This window comes from Plasmodium berghei (assembly GCF_900002375.2).
Source record: "Plasmodium berghei ANKA genome assembly, chromosome: 14".
Classification (NCBI taxonomy): Eukaryota; Apicomplexa; class Aconoidasida; order Haemosporida; family Plasmodiidae; genus Plasmodium; species Plasmodium berghei.
Window position 1 is genome coordinate 368288 of NC_036172.2, and position 22712 is coordinate 390999.

The 22712-nt window shown below is 22.9% G+C and overlaps 8 protein-coding genes across 8 annotated transcripts; 6 read left to right on the forward strand and 2 right to left on the reverse strand.

Annotated features, from left to right (window-relative positions):
- Positions 1-2103: 2103 nt before the first annotated feature.
- Positions 2104-5247, forward strand: PBANKA_1407900 (HORMA domain protein, putative; the record flags this gene model as incomplete). The annotated part of the gene is made up of 1 exon (XM_034567401.1): positions 2104-5247. One exon carries the CDS (start codon positions 2104-2106, stop codon positions 5245-5247), a length of 3144 nt encoding a protein of 1047 aa, XP_034423901.1.
- A 918-nt stretch (positions 5248-6165) lies between these two features.
- On the reverse strand, positions 6166-6768 carry PBANKA_1408000 (H/ACA ribonucleoprotein complex subunit 1, putative; the record flags this gene model as incomplete). Its single annotated transcript, XM_034567402.1, has 1 exon — positions 6166-6768. One exon carries the CDS (start codon positions 6766-6768, stop codon positions 6166-6168), a length of 603 nt encoding a protein of 200 aa, XP_034423902.1.
- A 1141-nt stretch (positions 6769-7909) lies between these two features.
- Positions 7910-8686, forward strand: PBANKA_1408100 (ribosomal RNA methyltransferase, putative; the record flags this gene model as incomplete). Its single annotated transcript, XM_034567403.1, has 1 exon — positions 7910-8686. One exon carries the CDS (start codon positions 7910-7912, stop codon positions 8684-8686), a length of 777 nt encoding a protein of 258 aa, XP_034423903.1.
- Positions 8687-9763: 1077 nt separating this feature from the next.
- PBANKA_1408200 (vacuolar protein sorting-associated protein 18, putative) lies at positions 9764-14179 on the forward strand (the record flags this gene model as incomplete). Its single annotated transcript, XM_034567404.1, has 1 exon — positions 9764-14179. The coding sequence occupies one exon, from the start codon at positions 9764-9766 to the stop codon at positions 14177-14179; it is 4416 nt and encodes a 1471-aa protein (XP_034423904.1).
- A 368-nt stretch (positions 14180-14547) lies between these two features.
- On the reverse strand, positions 14548-15648 carry PBANKA_1408300 (conserved protein, unknown function; the record flags this gene model as incomplete). Its single annotated transcript, XM_034567405.1, has 2 exons — positions 14548-15431; positions 15567-15648. 2 exons carry the CDS (start codon positions 15646-15648, stop codon positions 14548-14550), a joined length of 966 nt encoding a protein of 321 aa, XP_034423905.1.
- Positions 15649-16208: 560 nt separating this feature from the next.
- PBANKA_1408400 (conserved Plasmodium protein, unknown function) lies at positions 16209-16820 on the forward strand (the record flags this gene model as incomplete). Its single annotated transcript, XM_034567406.1, has 1 exon — positions 16209-16820. The coding sequence occupies one exon, from the start codon at positions 16209-16211 to the stop codon at positions 16818-16820; it is 612 nt and encodes a 203-aa protein (XP_034423906.1).
- A 1025-nt stretch (positions 16821-17845) lies between these two features.
- On the forward strand, positions 17846-18616 carry PBANKA_1408500 (ATP synthase subunit O, mitochondrial, putative; the record flags this gene model as incomplete). The annotated part of the gene is made up of 1 exon (XM_034567407.1): positions 17846-18616. The coding sequence occupies one exon, from the start codon at positions 17846-17848 to the stop codon at positions 18614-18616; it is 771 nt and encodes a 256-aa protein (XP_034423907.1).
- Positions 18617-19795: 1179 nt separating this feature from the next.
- Positions 19796-22660, forward strand: PBANKA_1408600 (conserved Plasmodium protein, unknown function; the record flags this gene model as incomplete). The annotated part of the gene is made up of 1 exon (XM_034567409.1): positions 19796-22660. One exon carries the CDS (start codon positions 19796-19798, stop codon positions 22658-22660), a length of 2865 nt encoding a protein of 954 aa, XP_034423908.1.
- Positions 22661-22712: the final 52 nt, after the last annotated feature.

Genomic DNA, 22712 nt, shown 5'->3' on the forward strand with positions numbered 1-22712 from the left:
AAGGTATCACAAATTATATATATATCCATACATAAAACGTATTTAAGAAAATTTATATGAATATATATAATTCAATTATATCCACATATATATTTATGCACACTTATTTTACCATGTATTTTTCAGGTTTATTCATCAAACTTAAAAAAAAATACATATATGTTACAGCAATGCATCCCAACTTATTTTATCTACTTTGAAAAACCAAATAATAAAATATAGACTTCCCATATAGCACTTTTGCTCTCTATATATTTGTATATATAAATTCAAAGTTTTAGCGTGTCATCATACCATAATAAAAATAAAACATTTTTCAATTTTTTATTTGAAATGATAACATTAATATACTGAGATTATCTGCTACTTTAATTATTTCAAATAAAGCTGCTATCGTTTAAGTTATATATGCATATACATATAATTTTATTTTGGAAACAAAAAAACTGATAAAAATACTATTTTCTTAGATGATTAGATTTTAAAAAATATATTTAACAAAATTTTTATTGTTTTATATTATCATTTTATTTTAATTTATATATTTTTAATTATTTTATGTATATTATTAATATTTTATTTTTTATTATTTATTTATTATTTTTTTTTTGTTTACTTATGTCTAGAGTTGGTGGCGAGCTTTAGAAGCTAAGTACAAAAATATACTACGGGAATTTTAAAAAAATGAAACAATTTTATTGGAAAATATTCATTGAGTATTGGTTATTTCGTTATAAATAGTTTTTTTAGCTTTACAGAATCATTTATTTATATAATATTTATGCATATTTTTAGATGTACATATTGTTTTATATTATGAACGACTATATCAATTAAAATTAAAGCTTTATAATATATTTTTTTCTTTTTTTGATACTTTTTATATTTCTATATATTTATTGATAATATTTATTTTTTATTTTTATATTAATTATCATTATTTGTAATGTATTGTTTTGCTAACAAATTAATTCTCACTCCAATAATGCTCTATTGATATATCGCCCTTATTTTGTTTTTCCAACCATTTTATGATTATTATATATTACATATCGAGTTTATTTTATTTTTATATTCGTTTTATAATTTTCTATATGATTATAATTCCCTTCTTTTTTCAATACATATTAATTTATTAATATTATCATCACAGTATATATACATATATGCATTCTTTTATGTCTTTTGAAATCGTCATAATAATATATTTATATTTTTTGCTTTATTAAATATTTTATACTTAATATTCATATTTTTTTTATAAAGTAAATTATTTTTTTTTATTCCACATGATTCCTATATATACTGCATAATATGCATGTATTAAATGACATAATGGGTGTATATTGCACACATGCCTATATATAGATTATATATATGACCGATATAGATAAATACTAGTGTATATATAGAGATACATCCATATCGAATAAACGTCAATTATATTGAATTCTCCATTGTTATGAAAATACTTAATTCAGTGTGTAATTGTCTTGGTATTTTTGTTAATATGTGAAATCTTGTTTTATATGCTATAAAATTTTGAAAAAAAAGCAATACTTATGTATGCTATATATACAAAATAATAAAATAATTAAGCATTTGTTTTACAAATATATTGTTTATTATTTTTGTTTAATGCTTTTACAAATAAAATTTTTGTCACACAATAATTGTTTATTTTAAGAAATATTTTTTATGATACTACACATATGTAGGTATTTATATATATGCGCATTTTATTAGTTGTACCTATTATTGCAACATATTGTTATATAGCCATTTTTTGTGTCTTTTTATTGTCACCTCAATATTTATTTTCTCAAAGCGTATTTTAATTTCACTTTAAACAAAAGAATGGAATAAAAATTAAATCCAAATCAATTACTATGAATGAAAAATGAACTAAAAAATGGGCTAATATCAACTTAGTAAATATGTTATATCATTTTTTGTAATATAATAATAATACAAAAAACATAGAAAAAATATATAAATCTGCTTTATCCTTTGCATGTAAATACTTTAATATTTCAGTATTTTCCATTATACGCTTCATAAATCGTTTTTACTGTTTTATTTTTCTTTATTATTGTTTCGAAAATGATTTCTCGAATGTCTGTGAGAACACATACCAATGTGGAGGCCTTAACAAAGCAGGACTCTGTAAATATGATGAAAAATATAATTAAATTGGGAATAAGTTTGGTTACATATTTACGCAATTTATTTGAAGAAAAAGCTTATGAAGAAGTTTGTATACAAGAGTTAAAATTAAAAAGGTTATTACCAATTAATTCAGAATCACACATGATAATAAATTGGCTAGAAAAAGGGGTTTTTGATGCAATAGAAAAGGAATATCTTCGTATATTAATTCTTGATATAAACGATATATATGATAATACGCTTGAGTGCTATAAATTTAGTTTTTCTTATAACACAGCAAAGGGAGGAGAAATAGACATAACATTAGAAACGTCAGCAAATAACGATCCAAATAACCTCGGAAACAATACGACTACTACTGCTAATAATAATAATAATAATAATAATAATAATAATAATAATAATGATAACGGTGCGATGGAATATAGTGGGCTTATGGAAGAAAGACGAAAAAATTACAATTTGAATCGATTACAAAATATAAAGGATAGGCTACTAAATAAAAATGGGGCGAAACAAAAAAAAGAACCATCTTTATTATTAAAAAAAAATGCAAAAGAAAAAACATACGAATTATTACGATCATTAGTTTTATTAACACAAACATTAAGCCCTTTACCTGAAAAAACATATTTATCTATGAAGCTACTGTATTATGATGAAATTGTTCCATATAATTATCAACCTCCTTATTTTAGAAATCCAGGGAATAGAGATTTATTAAAATTTATGAGCATGCCTAAAGAAAATTTTGTTGGGAAAATCGATACAGGGCATCATTTTTTATCTATTATTGTTAATTCAACTTGCAATAATTCAACCCAAGAAAATAGTGCATATGAGTATTATAGCAATTCTAATAAAATGGAATCAAATACAAATGTAAAAGATATGCACAATGAATATAACCAAAATAATGCTATCGATAATCATGCCGATAACTACGCAACTAATTTAGGCACACATTTATCTAATAATTATAATAGGAATATAAATAAAGGATATACTGATGATGCATTTCATAGTTATCATCATAAATACTGTAATAGTACTTACAGTAAATATTATAATAGTTGTATAAATAAATATTATGGAAATTATACTAATATACATAAAACTAATGGGTATGAATCTGAACAAAGTAAATGTTGCTCACTATTTCATGACGAAGAACAATATGAATATTTAAAAAATTATTTGAAAAAATGTAAACGTAATGATGATAAAAATGATTATATAATTACTGATGATGATGAAAATAATAAAACACTCGAACAAAACTATTTAGATCATACACATAGGATTTATAAAAACAGACGAACTAAACACTATGCTCACGCCCCAAAAATGGAACAATATTTTACCCAAAATAATGAATATATTACAAATGGGCAAAGACTTCAATTAAATAAAATAAAAAAAAACGAACGTGATACAAGAATCAGAAAAACAAATAGAAATAAACTATTAGCAGGATCTATATTAAATAACACTAATCCTGATGATTCAATCATTACCAGAAAAAGAAAGACAAAAAATCCCTCTCTTGCCAGAATATTAAAATCAAATAATTATCCAGAGTATAGTAGCAATTCTGAAAGCAATGAATGTTGTGTAAAATTAGGAAAAATTATATCTCAAAATAATATAAATGAAAATGATAATGATAATGGAGATGATTGCGTACAAGTTGAAAAACGAGAAATAGAAAATTATAAAAAAAATAAAAATCGTATATCTGATGATAATCAAGGTTATGAAATCAAAAAAAATAAATATAAAAAAAAAAATAATCCTATTCAAGTAATTTCATCAAATTATCATCCTAACAACACACATATAAATACCACTTTCCCTTTGAAAACCCGTAAAAAATCTCAAAATAATTATACAATAAATGAAACAGACTTACAATCGTCTACAATAAAAATGGCCACTGACAAATTATTACAAGAAAAGGAAGCAACATGCGAAGAAAATGATATTCAAATGAATACCAGAGGTAGAAGATATAATTTTTCAAAGGAATTTAATCAAAATTCGTCACCAAAATCTCAAATAAATACCAAAGAAAAAATACGAAATAGAAGAATAGATAAAGAAAAACAACGAATTATAAATGAACATATTACAATAAGCAAAAAAAACAAATTATTAGGAAGAATCAAAATTTATATTACTCGATATAAAATATTAGATATATCAAGGATTAAAAAAAAAATACCTACGGCATCCATTAATGATATTAATAATGTATTAAACAATCTTATTAACGAAAATATAATTCAAAAAAATGAAGATAATTCTTATATTTTTGTTAAAAATAAAAACTCACAAAACATTAAAAGCACAAGCATACAAAAAAATAGGGATTTAAATTATCAAAATGGTGATGGGCACTTGCAAAATGGCACTGAAGCTCATAACACTTCGATAATGTTGGATCAACAGAAATTCAATATATATTCCACAAACAATGATGCAAATTATATTGATAAATCTTCAAATGAACAAAATACTATCTTCGATATTTCGAAAGAAAGTGATACAAAGAATTTAGAAAAACAGGGTAAGGATATAGACAAAACTAAATATCCTATTTCTAATGTTTATGACAATAGTAAGCATGTAACTAATCCGCCTAATAATGACAACCCATCCTATTTACCCACCAATAATTTGAACAAATTATCAATGCAAAAAGGCAACACGAATGAAATCGCTAAAATTGCAGAAAATAACGAATTGGAAGAAGCTGCTGAAATTAATAATGACATCCAAAAATTGTATGATGACGTTTATAGCTTATGTCAAAAAACAAAATACGTAAATAAAGAAATAATTACAAAGGGACTTAGAATATACCCTTTACTATCTAAGCCTTTAATGAACAGATTAATGAAAGAAGGTGTCTTAAAAAAAAAACTTATAAAAAACAAAGGATATGAAAGTAATATATTTGTTCCAATAGAAAACATTTTTCAGGGAAATAAAAGTTCAAATTCAAACGAGAATGTTTTAACAGAAAATGAAAATTTCCCTTCAAAGGATTTTTGTGATAATATAAAAGCTGATTAAACCCAAATTTTATATTTAATGCTAAATATGTTGTATATATTATTCCCCATTTTAATATATACTCATGTATTGAGAGAAAACACACGCTTTCTTGTTTATGAAATATATTTTCATATGGCATTTTAATACCGCAAGAGGAATAAACTTATTTTCGTAACTTTATTTATTTTATGTAATAAAAAAAAACACAATAATTTTTTATATTTGCTTTTACATGCATATATATTTGTCAATGCATGTTTTCTTTATCATAAACCCGTTTGATGAAAAAAACATAAAATGACAAAATATAATTAATAAAAAAGCTGTGTATACACACACTTATCCCATTTTAGTCTCAAAAGGAAACCCCAAATCATATAATAAACTAAATAAAAAGGGTGCACTACAAACAAAAAAAAACACCACATTGTCTTTTAATTTGAAAGACAGCTAAGCGAATAAATTAAACTGAATTACAATTTATCATAATTGTTTTTTAAGTATGCCCCCAAAAATACATAAAATAATAATGATAAAATTTAAAAAGTTAAAAAAAATAAATGATAATAATAATAGAGATAAATAATGAATGACAAAAATTTGCGCTTACTTTTATTCATTAAAAAATAAATAAAAAGTAAACCTTTGTATACTCATATATATAGAAAGAGAGAAAAAAAATTATCTATTTTAAGCTTTAATTTTTTAAATTTCGACAAAAAACAAATAAAAAAGGGGCAATCCATATATATATATTTTTTATGCATATAGTTGCACAGGTATATTTTCATTGCCCCACCCAAATAAGATAATACATTCATAATAAGAAATTAATAACAAAATGAATAAATATATATATATATATATGTAAACATAAAAAACAGTAAAAATCAAATAATATAAAATAAAAGATATGTATATACGTAGAAATTCTTTTCAAAATCTACCCCGTTGATTTCCAAATTTACGACCACTATTCGATCTGTTCTTGAAATTGCTATTGCCTTTATTGCGATTTCCCCCACCAAAATTATTACCTCCTGAGTTATTCCAATTATTTCGATCATTTCGATTTTTTCCTCCTGATCCGAATTTATTTTGCTTATTAAAATTTTTATTGACATTATTGTTGCTGTTTTTTTTCTTATCCCTATTTGTCTTTTTCTTCTTTGGATTTTTCTTTTCTGCGCTTTTGTCTTGTGGCAAAAATCTACTTAAAGGTAAAGTTTGAGACTCATCAATATAAAATTTAGTATCACTTGAAAAAGATTTTGCTAGTATTCCTTCTTTCAATTTAACTGAAAAATAGAATTCATTAATTGGCCCTAAAACTTCTTCAACCTTTCCTATTTCTTCTTTATTTTCTAAAAATATTCTACCATTAAAATATGGGACTAAATTTTCTAACGAATTTTTTATTACTAAATCATTTTCACAAGATTTAAAATATGTCCCTCCCAAAATTATTTTTCCCATTTTAAAATCATTATCGTAGTTCTTTTTAAAGTTGTTTTTTTTATGATGCTTAAACTGACCCATTGTATCTTAAATTATAATCTATGTAGTTTGTTGGGATATTCTATTGACTTACAATTATAAGTAATGTTGAAATTGTAGATGCACAATCGCCACGCATACAATACATAAAATTATATGCAACGTATACAAGTATGGCCTATTTTACTATTCTTGATACTAAAATTCGCTTTACAAATTTTTATTAAATTTCTTTTTGTTTCATATAGTATTACAAAACTCTCTTTTTTTGTCTATGCTTATTTGGTATATACTCAATATCCATCGGAATTATCGTATACTAATTGTATATGTATAAAATTATTATTAATATGTATTATATAAATATGCATATAGATATAAAGGCGAATGCCACAAAATATATAAAAGAAATGGAAAATGGAAATAATAAAAATTGTATACGATTTTTTATGAGTTATGTACGAGTTTTATTTTCCTCTCTTTTACATTATTTAATTAAATTATATTTTATATTATAATTTTTAAATATAATCTAGAGGTCATTTGTGTTTATTATGCTAATATAAATAATAACAATAACCAATTTAACAATAGAAATGCTTATCTTTATTTCTTCGTCATTTAATTTTCTATATATTTATTAATTCCCCCATTAAATTTATAAAAATATTAACTTTATCAATTTATTTGGATATATTTTTTTTTAAATTAAATATAAAAATTACAAATATTTTTCGCTTGTAATGCTGCATATTATTGAGAAGGTGTACATATATATGCAAAAAGGTTTATTATTTTTTTGGAAAAAAATTCAAAGTAAATTCTTTATTTTTTTATTATTATGCATGTATATATTTTTGGGGTTCAGAAATTATTGCCTAAAAAACATACAAATTCATGTGCAACTTTTCGTCGAAAGATTTAGAAAATATACAAGATAAAAATAGTACAAACATATAAAAAAAATTTTAAGGTAAAAAATATAAGATGGCCTTAACTATTTAAATACTTGTAGAATTACTTAATTTGCTAAGCAGAAACTTTGAGAATGTTCATTTATGCCAAAAATACATAAAAGAACATAAAATATGTTGCATACAAACTATACATATATGTATATATATATGCATGTATATGTATACATATATAACTACGATGAAAAGAAAATACTTAGAGAAAAAAAATGATTTTGCCAAACTTGTGCCTGAAGAAAAATTTTATGTTCCAAAGTACCTACATAAGGCTATATAAAGAAGCATTGCCAAAAATATATAATAAAAAAAGTAGTCATTCGAGTAAATGGATTCAAAGACAAATAACAGATCGATACGTGTTAAAAGCAAAAAATGAAAATTATCGAAGTCGAGCCGCATTTAAATTAATAGAACTAGATAATAAATACCTTTTCTTAAAAAAAAATAAAACCATTTTAGATATTGGTTCGTATCCCGGTAGTTGGTGCCAAGTTATTTTAGAAAGAACAAAAAATTATACAAATGAAATTATTGCAATTGATAAAAAAATTATGGACCCATTACCAAATGTCCATTTTATAAAAGCAGAAATTGGAAAAGATAATGTAGATGACCAATTAAAAGAAGTATTAAAAGATAAAAAAATTGATATTATATTAAGTGATGCAGCTGTTGCATGTATTGGTAACAAAATTGATGATCATTTAAATTCTTGTGAACTCACATTATCTATAACAAATTTTATGGAACAATATATAAATATAGGGGGGGTTTATATTGTTAAAATGTATTTAGGTAGCCAAACAAATAATCTTAAAACGTATTTAAAAACAATATTTCAGTATGTCAATACTGCCAAACCAAAAGCTTCTCGAAGTGAATCGCGTGAAATATACTTAGTTTGTAGAAATTTTACAGGAAGAAAAAAAATAAGTGAGGATATACAAATTAAAGGTGCCTTTTCCTCCAAAGAAGGATACTACTAAAATATGCAGAAAAACCTTTCAAATTAATATATGAAAAATTATTTATATTTTTATAAACGTTTTTGAAATTATATATTATTTTTTTGTTAAACATAAATTATAGGAAGGAACACCTTCCTCTCAATTCATATATATGTATGAGCGCTTATTGTTTTCCCCTTTTCCAATCATATACACATTCATCCATATTGCATAATTAAATAATACATATTTCGCATTTTTTTTTAATATAAAAATATATTTATTGTCTAATGTAATTTTAATATGTTTTTTCTTTTTTTTGCTATATAGCTTGCATATGTGCATTATTAGCTTAATGCAAATATATATACGATTCTTAGTAATGGATTTTTCATTTGCACAAATAAACATGTTTTTTCTGCTATGATATAAAAAAAACTTTAATAATATTCTATAAAATAAAATTCAATATAATTTTAAATTCTTCACATATTTTACATATATATTATTCAAATTGGTTCCTACCCCCAAATACCAGTAGCTCATATCTTACATTTTGTTATTTTTCATTTTTAAAAAAAACGAGAAAAATATATACATCAAAAAGTTTTGTAAATATTTTTTAAAAATCAAAATATTTATTTTTATAATCCAAGTTTTTTTAATCGAATAACAATTCAATGTTAATGGTTCCTGTGTTATATAAATAAATACAAAAACGGATGCAGATTTGTTTCAATTTATAGAAATCAAAACGATTTATTATACATAATTATAAAATGCATAAAATACCTATGTAAAATATATGCATGATAAAAAAATATAAAAATGTTTTTTTTGGAGTTAGCTAGTTAAAAAAAAAAAATATTTATCAGTTTAGAAAATGTAGTATAAATACTATATCGTTTTTTAAGGCCAAGACCATGCTATTTTTTCTTTTCTTTTGCATTAAAATAAATAAAAATTACTAAATAATTATTTTCTTCAACACGCCCAAATCGTGTTTTCATGTTTTATGAGCTTCTCTCTTAATACAGTTATTATATAGTATCATATATCCAAAAAGAAAATAAATAGAGGTAATAGGGAAGATTTGCAAAGTGAAAAAAGGTGAAAATGAACAAGCAGGATAAACAATTTGTCTTGAAGTTATTCAAGATTAAAAATGGGGATATAAATCTTCTAAAAAACAGAATAACTCATTTTAGCATTAACAACAAATGCATACATATCGTTTTTTGTAATAATACACTCATAAAATATTATGTCGAAGAAAATGAGTTATCTTACATTGACTTTTATAGTAAAAAGGCATCAAATAATAAAGCCGAAATAAGATCTATATTTTTTGATAATAACTGCTATCATGGGTTTATATGTTTAGCAAATAAAGAATATGTTTATATTCATTTTGAAAATAATATTGTGCAAAATCTAGCTAAATTAAAAAAATATAATATTTCAAGTTTATGTTTTAATGATTATTCTGATATAAAAAATGCACATTCATTTTTAATAGCAACTAAAGATGGTGAAATTATTGAAATGTCCATAAATAATAAAACAAAAAATTATAAAGACCACGAAGTTATATATTCAAATAATAAGTTAGTAATACTAGATATTAATATGATAGATATCGATTTACATCATTCCCGAAATAATAATGAATTGTTAAGAATTATTTACTTTACTACATGTAATAGTTTACATGAAATTAGCTACACGATTAAAAATTGTAAAAATAATAACAATGACAACAATAATAATTCAGAAAAACTGGAAACAAATACGAACGATATTAAAACACCTACCAAAAATATTACATCAAACAATTTAGTAGACGAAACAAAAGTTTATGAATGCTCTGTAGATTCTTTGATCTCTATTTTAAAAATCGAAAAAATTCGGAATAAAAATTATTTATTTTGGGTTAATGGATCATGTGTATTTATTAGCAAAATTAATAATTATAAAAAAAAAAAAAATGTTAAATATAATATAAAACATAATAAGCATATTAAAAATAAAATTGAAACATATTTTTACGATACAGATGATAGTATATCCAATTCTACATTATCAAGTGGTTCGGATGGCGATATTAATATTGTATCTCTAACTGAAAATAGTGAAAATGACCAAATTATAAAAAAAGGTAGAAAAAAAACGCAAGAAATACAAAATAAAAAAAAAATACAACGAAATAATTATCATGATAATAAATATACACAATTTGGTAATATAAATGACAACAGTGAAGATATAGATGATTATGCACATGATGATGATTGCAGTAATATTACTGAAAATATGTTAAACTTAAAATTTTATCTAAATAATAATTATGTTATAGTAAATTTCTTAGATATAGGTATATATACAAATGAAAATTTAAAAAGCTTTGCCTTTGTCAAATCTTTTTATGAATCTATTTATAATAGTAAACCTAATAGAATATGCTACAATTCGAATGAAAATGGTAAGGATAATGAAAAGGATGATATTAATGAAAATAGGAAGGACGGAGAGAATAATGAACCAAATGCATCAAATAACGAATTTGCAAATAACTATAGTAACTATAATAATAACATTTATGTTATTGTAGATATGTGTGTAAATGATTTATATATTTTTATTCTTTTAGAAGAAAAATTAATAATTATTAATAATGTAAATTTTAAAAAAGTATATGAACAAATATTATCAACCGAAACTTATGGGCATGCAATAAAAATTATGAAAGACAAATTAGACAATCAAATATGGATATGTACATCCAAACATATTTTTAAAATATTAATAAATAAAAATAAAAATGATATGTTTTATTTAAAAAAAAAAAAATATATTCAAAAAATGTTCGAAACGAATAATCATAATGATCAAATTAAAATGAAAAAGTATTTAATACGAAATAATAAATATGATATAGATCAATATAAATATACAAATATCAGTACAGAAGATATGTTAATATCATTTTTGCATAAAAAACAGTATTTTGTTATAGCAAATTTTTTATATAATAATATACATTGCTATAATAATATAATCCGAGTATCTCTTTTTATATGGCTTATTCATTTATATGTTTACTCAATATATTTATATTATTATTTATATAGAACCGTTTCGCTTACATATTCCGCTAAAAAATCAATCCAAAGTATCGAAAATGACGCCAATCCTGATGTAGATGACATATCGGAAGAATGTACTAGCGACACTTATGAAAAACACAACAAAGAATTAACAAATTCGATACAACTATCTTCTACTGAAGAAGAAGGATGGACAACTTGGTTAGAAGAGTGGGCAAGCGATTCAGAAAATATATTAAGTGACAATACAAACACATCAAGTAGTACAATAAAAAAATTGTCAAAAATAAATAACAAAAGATGTAATATTGAAAATGATGATTGCGAGAATAAAGATAGTAAAATTGAACACGATCAAATAAATAATAAAAAAAATCAATTACCACAAAGTTCGATTGGAAGCATATCTAATGACATAGAAGAATCTAAAAAAAAGGCAAACGCTTTGTCATATATCAAAGAGGTTGATAAAATAGTAAATAAGAGTAATGCCACTAAACAGATTGATGCACTTCGAGAAAAGTCACATATTTACAAAAATAACAAAAATTCGTTTCTTCTTTTTTTTGAAACACTTGTTAATAAAGAAGAAAGACACGAAAATAAATATAACTTTGATATTTCAATTTTGAAAAAAGTAAATATAAAATCATTAACAAAAAGTGAAAATTTTTATATTTTTTTAAAATTCTATAAAATGAAAAATGTGGAAATATTTAATTTTTTAAAATGCCAAAAAAGCTTACTTGTAAGTGATATAGAAAGATACAAGAAGAAATACACACTTTTAAATAATAACAATAAAAATGATATTAGCCACCATAAGAATCATGTAAAAATAAAACAAAAATTGTACAAAAGTATTTATTCTTACAAATGTTTAGAAGTATGCATATACTTAATAATTTTATTAAAACATTTTAAAAGTTTTTATCAACTAAATGAAGTAATACTCGAAATATTCCAAAATTTTAATTGTATCAATTTTTTATTACTTTATAAATATATATGTAACGATTATACATATATAGTAAATTATTATATTAATAATAATAAGTTTAATTTACTTCTTAATATAATAACAATATTCCCACAAAACTTCTTACTAGAAGTTTTACAAGAACATTCATTTATTCTTTATCTTCACGCTCCGCAAAAATATGTTGAATTGCTAATTTTTTACGACAATTTAATTGAAGATTATACTAATATAATTATTTGCATGTTTATAGTTACTTACTTTTTTAAGAAGAAAAAGAAAAATGAAAATATACCTCAAGGCAAAGAAATAACGAGTGAAATTAACGATAATGCTGAAAATATCCCTAAAGAAATGACATCAAATTATGGGTTAGATAACCAAATGCATCATAACCATATTCAGGATATCTATGATAAACGAACTAATGAATGTATAAAATATTTGGAACATATTGCAAACAAATTGATAAAAGAAAGTTCGGAGGAAAAAAAAGAGAATTATATATACACATTTGAATGCATTTGGAAAAATAATCACATAATAAATTGCTTACTTATTTTATATATAGAAAATGATAAAGATGAACAGATTAAAGATTTATTAGATAGACTAAAAAATTCGGCTATACATTTTGATTATTTATTTATTATACGATTTTTAAAAGAAAAAAAAAAAGATAATTTTATTCCACACATATATATATTAATGAAATATTTCGAAGAAGCTGTAGATAAATCATTAGAGTTAAATGATTATGATGCTGCAAAAAATGCCGTGTTAGTATGTGAAGATGAAGAAGAGAAAAAAAAATTATTTTTAAAAATAATAAAGCATATTTCCAAAAATTTAAATAATGAAAACTTAAAAGAAATAATTAATTTAATCCGAGATTCGCATTCAATATTAAATTTACATGATATATTACCTTATATTAATGAAAATACATTTATAGAATGTTTAAAAACAGATATATGTTCGCTATTGGATGTATATAATATTAAAATTAAAGCAAAAAAAGAAGAAATAAAAGACAACTTAAGAACAATTAACTTATTAAATAATGATATTAAAGATATAAAAAAAAAATATGTTATTCTAAATAAACATGATATATGTTATATTTGTAAAAAAAATATATATTATAAAAAATTCTACGTATTTTCATGTAATCATTATTTTCATAGCGTATGTTCTCTAAATCTTTATATCAATCACAAATCAAAAAAAAATCTATTTCACTTCTATTCTATACTTACTAACTATAAAAATGCTATTGCTAGTCAAAATGAACATGATATTCTTTTATACGAAACAAAAATTAATGAAATTCTAACCGAAGAATGTTTTATTTGTGGATCCTTTTCCATCAACTCAATCACAAAAAGCTTCATTTCGCAAAGCGAGTATGATTTGGCAGATAGTTGGGCTATATCAAATGAGTAAGCATTTTCACACATTAATTTTATGTATCCTTCCCATGCATAAATAAAAGTGTATATTGCCTATTTGAATAATTTTTCATAATTTTTCTTATTTTATGTATTTTTTCCGAATATTTTTGAACATTTCTCCTAATTTTAATGCGCTGATTATGTTGTTTTCGTACCTTTATTTCATTATTTATTATTTTATTTTTTGAGAAGTGTGATTTTAATTAAAATTTGTTAAAAAAAAACGTAAAATAATTTTACAATTCCACATGATTACAAGTATAATAATAATTTCTTTATCATCAACTTTGTAACAAACATATATTTCCTTTAATAAGCACATGAATATATGTACAAATATGCGAACATATTTATATCCAATTAAAAACATGTTCGATCAACAAAAACCAAAAACTTTGACGAAAATATCAACGACCCATAAGAGGGATAAAAAGGGTCATTTTTCAAAGATTTCTCAGAAAGAGAATCATTTTTTCTGTTATTCTTTTGGTCCATTTCCTCATCCCAATTATATTCACTCCAATTTTTATTAGAACCCATCAATTCCTTTTTCTTTTGATAATCATAAATTGTCATGGGAGGAAAATTAAGAGAAGATGGTATAAAAAAAATAAATGGAGGATCCAATTTAAATTTTCTATTCATTAATAATGGCGTGGTACATTTTGTTAGGCATATTTCACATTTCCTTTTTTGATTTTTCCCTTTTAAATATATTTCTATATATTTATTTTGTATATCATTAAAAGTTCTTTTCATTTTCCATGAAATATATAACCATGGATCTCCAAAATCAACATCATAATAATTTAAATAATAAATTAGCTCATCTTCGTCTTTTGAAGTCCATTCTTTATTTTCATTCTCTAATGGAGGTGCTTGAAAATTTTTAACAAAATCATCATAACTATCTTCAGGATATAAACCATAATTAAATTTATTTACATATTTCCATATTTTTCTTCTTTGTTCATTTGTTAAACATTCTATTTTATATAACTCACTGGGGGTTGTTGTTATAAATTCTTCCCAGTTTTTAAAACTGTTTTCAATTTCATCAATATTTTCACCGATTTTTATATTCTCTAAAAAAGTTTTAACACTCCAGTTTTCAGGAGCCTCCTTAGCACAACTTTTAAATATTTCTCTCTTTTCATTTTCGATCTCTTCCGTTTTTTGTCTCCTTAGGTGCTGCCTGAACAATTTCAGGTCAAAAAATCGTCTCTTCTTTTTTATCAATGGACCTAAAAATGTAAAAATGAAATAGAAAATAACAGTATGCAAAAACCACGACTATAATCAAATAATTCAATATCTTATACTGTCAAATCTAGTTAACCGTCAAAACTTTAAATCATGTATAAAATAATTCAACAAACCTGTATCATCTGAATTCCTTCGCGGAGCTGACGTGTATACAAATCTTGCATTCTTGAAACTTCGATTAACTAATTTATTCATTAAAAAGTACCAGTTGCACATACGTACTTATATATATATATCAACGAAATGTGAAAAATGTTCCTTCTATAATTTAATTATAACAAATTATATATTTCGTTAAGGAAAAAATGCTCTACAAATTTATGCTATATGGTCATTGTAAAAAATTAAAAGGAATATAAAATATATATATTTCAATTTTATACAAATATAGCTTACAAAAATGTAAGTAATTTTTTTCTATAGGATCGCTACGTATCCATTTTTTTTATGAATATTTCTAAAGTCATTTATTAATATAATAAATGTTTAGATTAAATTTTTTTTGATATTTAGGAACCAATTTGTAGAGATAAAAAACTATAGTTAAGGCAATACCATTTATCCATATATATATGTAGATATTTTTTATAGTAAATTATTTTGTTTTACTATTTCCCTCCTTTTTATTGTGCTTCAATTGTTTATAACCCAATCATATACTGCTATTTCACAATTTTATTCCGGTCATTAAAATTTACATAGATATTGTTTGAATGTCAATTTTAATCCAGCCTTTTAAATAATGAAAGAATAACATGAAGGTGTGGTTCTCGCCAATTGACCAATTCCCCAGCATTATTCCTCTTCCTTCGCCGAGGAAACTGATAACTTGTTTTTTTGCCACAGTGTCCTTGTATAAGCCATCAAAATTTAAAGATATAAAAAAAAAACTTTATTTAAGAAAACGATTATTCAAAGTGTTTAATAAAACCAAAGATCTTAATGACTCACTTAGCAAAAGAGACAGATCGATAAGTGTGAATTTAAATGGTGAAGAAAAGGAGGAACTTTTTTTTAATAGAATAATAAAATACCCAACAAATAAAACCCGTATTTATAAAAATAATAAATATAATATATCTAAACAAGCTTATGAAGATAAATTAAGTATTGAAAGAATAATTTTTAAAAGTTCGACTTTAGGGTATATAGAATTACAATATATTTTAACTACATTTATAAATTATGAAAAAAATGAATTAACGAATGAAGATATTATTATTTTAAATAATTTCCTCAACTTGTCAGAAAAAGAAATTCTTGATTACTTATGTGCAAATGAATTGATGCCAGATTGTTATAAGGATGCAAAAATTATAAGAAAATTGTTAATGTTTATAAATAGTAATCATCCTTCTTTAAATTGAAACATCAAATGCATCATACTCCGAAAAACCTATGCTTATATTTTTTTATATAACTTTTCAATTACATTTTTATCACCATTTGTTGTGTTTCAACATAAACTTTCCTGTTAAAAGTGAAAGCTTGCTTTCTATATATACATTTTTTTGTTATTTTATTATTACCTGTTTTTGTTTCCCACACATTTTTCTCATAAATATGGGGATGTGTGAGTTTGCTTTTTTCAATGTACACAAGATAAATGATACAATATATTCAAACAAAATGTGTAGTTACATGCATATCATATTTGTATAATACAAAAATTTAACAATTTAATAGTTTCTTACTTTTTTGAACTTAACATATCATAAATTTTTTTCCAATCTTTATCATGTATATAAGAATTTTTTAAATAAAAAATATCGTGGCAGGCCTAATAGAAACAAACCTATTATTCGCCATACCATAAGCAAAAAAAAAATGAAAACACAAACAAAAATAGCGAACTAATCATGCACATGATATTAAATTATGCATTTCATACAAGGTGCATAATATGTTAATATTCTTTTCTTATTATATATTTTTTTTACTTTCGTTAAATTAAATGGTAAAACATTATTTTCCCAATTATTAACTCGAAATATACATTCCCCTAACAAATTGTTTAACATAATATAATTACACATAAATATTTACATATACTAAATGTAGAAAAAATTAAAATTGCTTATCGTTATTTTAACACAACAGGGACTATTATTTCACATATATTTATGCTTTTTATTTTTATTTTAATTAATTATTTTTTTTCAACACACTTTCAACGAATTGTCACCTATTTGTACTAACCTTTTGAGAGAAATGGAAAAAAATTAGCGCATTTTTTTTTCAAAATGTTATTCAATTTTATACATCCCTTTTAGAATTTTTTTTAAGTATATTTCTCATTTTAAAAAAATAATACCCCTAAAATTGCCTAATTATATTCAAGATTTTTATAATTTTTAGTAATATATATTTATGAGTATCCTCCCTTGTTAAGATGAAAAAGGCAATAATTTCCCCTCGTCAATTTGCTCATTTACCGAACCAAGTCAAGTGGAAACATTTTTTAAAAAACGATTATTCCTTTCTTTCAGTATTAAACAATAAAAGTATAAATCCTGGAATAAAAAATAAGCCTTGCAACTATGAAGGAATCAAATATTTCAATACAAAATCTATGGAAGAGAAAAAAACAGATGGAGAAGAATATTATTTATCGATGGGAGATAATATAGAAAAAAGATATAGTTTAGCTTTATATAATGCAGGGAAAAAAAGCAATAAATTAAATGAAATAACAAGAGATTTATTATTTATTAAAAATAATTTTTTAAATGACAAAACATTTCAAACATTTTTACACACACCAAATATAGATAGTAAAGAAAAATTAAATTTTTTAAAAAGTGAATGTAAAAAACATAATAATAATAATTTTAATAGCATGACAGGAAACTTTTTAGAATCTTTATTTGATTCAAAAAGATTAACCTTTTTACCAAAAATTATACAAGAGTTTGAATTGTTATTAATGAAAGATCGAAAGGAAATAAAATGCATTGTTTATACTGCTAGAGATATAGACAATAACTATAAAAAAAAAATTAGTGATTCAATTGTTTCCAAACTTAAAAAACAATTAAATCCATTGATAGAATATAAAATTGACAAAAACATATTAGGGGGATTAGTACTCCAAATTGGGAACCAAATCTTTGATTTTTCCGCAAAGTCAAAGATTGAAAAAATTAGAAGCACCTTATCATGAACATTTATTCATATATATATATATATATATATATATATATATATATATATATATATATATGTGCATTTATGTATTTTTTTTTTTTATAAAACATCATTGGCCCAATGTATGTGTACATTCCTCAAGCAATGTGAATTAATATCTTTAACTCATTTTTTTTCTTTTTTTATTTTGTTTTAATACTATTCCTACATTACAATTTTTTGTTATTTTGTTTTTATTTGCTTTCTTTTGGCTGCACACTTCGATATTCTCTAATTGATGCATTCAAGAAAAGTATATCTTTATAGTGGTGATATGCTATATATGTATATACATATTTTTGAAAAAAATAAAATCATTATATGTAGTTCATACAACTTTAAAAAATTGTACAACACTTATGATGCTAAATTTAACAATTCCTAATAGGCACGAAAAAAAGCTATGATATATCCAATTTTCACTAACACTCCATTTTCTGCGAAAACTATTATACATATATAATGCGGAGTGTACATTTTGCACAAAAATGACAAAAATTGTAGTACCAAAAAGTGCTTACATTTTTTATAGCTCTTTTATTATTCGCGCCCTATAAGCTTTGTTATTTCTTTTTTTTGCACACTTTATACTCAAAAAAATATAGTAATATTAAAGCACAAACTTTAAGGGAAACTATTTTCATTTTTTATAAAATTATACTATTCTTTGAATTAACATAAGTAAACAAAATGCATTTTAAGTATTAAGTTTTTTTTCCCACTAACATTTTCTTAATTGTTTATCACCATCAAATTCATTATTATGCTACGCAGAGTTTTTTAATTATTTATAAACTTTTAATATAAATTTTTCTATATTGTATACGAAATGGAATAATTTAGTATACATTACGTAATAATACCTCCTATTATATAATTTTTCCCTTTTTTGTGGGGAGTCTCAAATCCGATAAGCACAAATAACAATACCTTTGGTGCATTCATTATTGTAAGTAGCTGTTTTAAATAATGAATATTGAAATATTTTTTAAACAAAAAAATGCAAAACATAAAATAGTTCTATTTTGTTAATAGTAAATAGCCATTTTTATATAATCATCTCAATATGCATGAGAAATTTCTATTTTGAATGTTACTCCCAACTTATGTATCACAACCATCTCTCATAATACCATGCATACAAACAAAAATAAAAATGGAAGAAAAAATAACGTTTCTTTTAGAAAATATAAATTTTTTTGAACTATACAACTATATAGATACAAATCAAAACGAAATCGATGATATTGCTAAATGCATACATCATAATCACCTTTTTACTATGGCTAAAATTTTAGAAAAATGCAATAATGAGAAAACAAATATAAACTTACTTAATAAAAATATACTCAACGAATTTGAAAATGAAATTATAAAAAAGGACAATGAACAAATAGGTTTTTATTTAAGATTGTATATTTACCTTTTATATAAGGTTCTGCTTTTTTTCAATCAAATATATTACGAAAGAAGTAAAAATATATGTGAAATATTTGTTAATTTTTCGTTTAAACTTTTGATTTTTTATGATGATCAAACTTTTGTGATATCCATCCTCAAGGACTTGATTAAAAAAATACGTATAGAAGGAAATGACATGTCGAGGAATAGTAATAGTGAAAAAGAGTGTAATCAAAAATATCACTTCAAAAAAACTGTTCATTCGTCCTTTCTAGAACTTGAAAAAAACATTTTGGACCTACACTTTTTTGTTAACTTACCCAATTATATATTTTTAAATTGCTATTTGATATATTTATATTATAACATTCCAATAGAAAATAACCATAATTTAAGAGAAGAAAGATTAAGTCAAATATATTATGTCTTGTATAAAATTGTTGATATTTTTGAATGCCTTGATGATCAAAATAATGAATATATTTCAAGCGAACAAATGCTATTATTTTTATCCAAACAAAAAGAAAACATTCACAGTCAAAAATATGAAAAGGATTGGATTGAATTTGTTGATGAAAATAAAAATATTACATTAATTTACAAAAAATGCAGCACACCATCCATCTTATATAAAACTATTGATATACCATTTAATACAAATATATATTCATTAGAAAAAAATCAATACTTACAAAATTATAATAGTAAAAATATTAATATAAATAATTTTCTTTTGCTTCTTAAAATTATGTCCCCTTATTTTTTACTGTGGATATCTAAGAAAGCCGAAGGACAAGAAAATGTGGACCAATATTTTCAAAAAGTATTTCATATCAATCTACAAAATGAATTATATAAATTTGATTATTATTTTGTATATGATAATTTTAAAAGTTATAACATTATTAACGAAACTATTTCATCATTGTTTTTCTTTTTTTTGTTGTTGGAGAGCATTTTCACATCTATATCGAATGATAAAATAAATAACATCAAAGACCAAACAAATGAACACAATTTGATTAAAAAATTACTAAATAATTATATTTCCTTTTTTAAAAGAAGATATAATTTGCCACGTCAAAAAATGCACAAATTAGTAATGCATATTTTGAAATATGAAGAGACTGATATTTCTGAGGCAAAAATAGAAGAAGTATTTTTGAATACACAGCAAAAAAAAATAGGTACAAACATAGTGGACACAGAAAGTTTATTTCCTGATTATGATATACTAATTAAAAATACAGAAAATATTATTAATAAATTGAAATGGTTAACAACATGGGCATATATATCCTCTGATGATGCTTACGAATTAAATTTTTTCCACCTATCCAATTCGTTTATTTTTAATTATAACAATGATAATGACCACAAATTTACAAATTTGCTAAATGAATATTTATATAAAAAATATAATGTTTTTGTCTATAATTCTATGCTTTTTAAAAGCACATATGAGCATAAAACATTGAATTATAAATATGTGGATGCGTTTTCTAATGCCATTTCAAAAGTAATTGTCTCGATAATTTATACGATAGTTATTTTTTGTGAACCAGTTCAAACAACAAAAGATGCCAAAACAAAAGATACCAAACTAAAAGATGAAGAAACAGAACCTATCCTTAATGACAATTATTCTGACTGGAACTTGTCATATTTAAACAAATTTGAAAAGGAATCTGAAATGAAATGGATAGAAGAAAATATTATACATTTCACCAAAAATATAAAATTTTCAGAAAAATATGAATCTTTTTTTAATGATATACTTTTTATATGCTTTAAAATGATAAACTTTCCCAATGAAAATATTCAAAAAACTTGTATATCTATAATTAAAATTATTGTATCAAAAATAAATATCGAAAAAAGTCCACACATTAAATATATTAGTAAAAAAATAGACGCATTGATTTCTTTCATAAGTGAGGATGAAGCTGCTATTTCTGAAGATAATGACAATGATACTCAAAATGAAGCTATAAAAATATATATATTTATAAAATGTAAAATTAAAAAAGAAATAAATATAAATTTAATTGAATCTTTGGAAAATTTAATAAATACCTTATCCTTAAAAAAAAATAATAAAATATTATGTTCTTCCATTTGCATAAATATATTAGCCTCATTTTATTATCATCCACTGCTAGTACCATTTTTATTACACAAATATATCAACATAATTTTTTATTTAATCGAATCCAATAATATAAGTATTATAATAGACGCCTTAAAATGTATATATATTTTATTTAGAATAAATAAGGAGCATATGAAAATCTATAACTACGATATAGTATATAGATTATATTTATTATTTAATGTTTTTCGAAAAAATAATCTAACCAATTCTCAAAGCGATCAAATAAAATCAGCTATCCCTAATAACATAACCATATTTTTATCAAATTTTTTTTTTAATTATACAGACATTGAAAAAAATAGGGGCGAAATATTATTACAGATTAAACTTATTCTACATTGCATTTATGCATCAACGCCCCAAGACAAATATAATACAATGATTAGTATTTTCGCACACCATCCAAAAGAGTTTAAAGATCATTCCGAACATTTTCAAATATTTTCCAGATTCGTGCAGGAGTAGTATACATATATATCTATGTGTGTTTTTTTTATCAAAATTTATCTAGCCATAT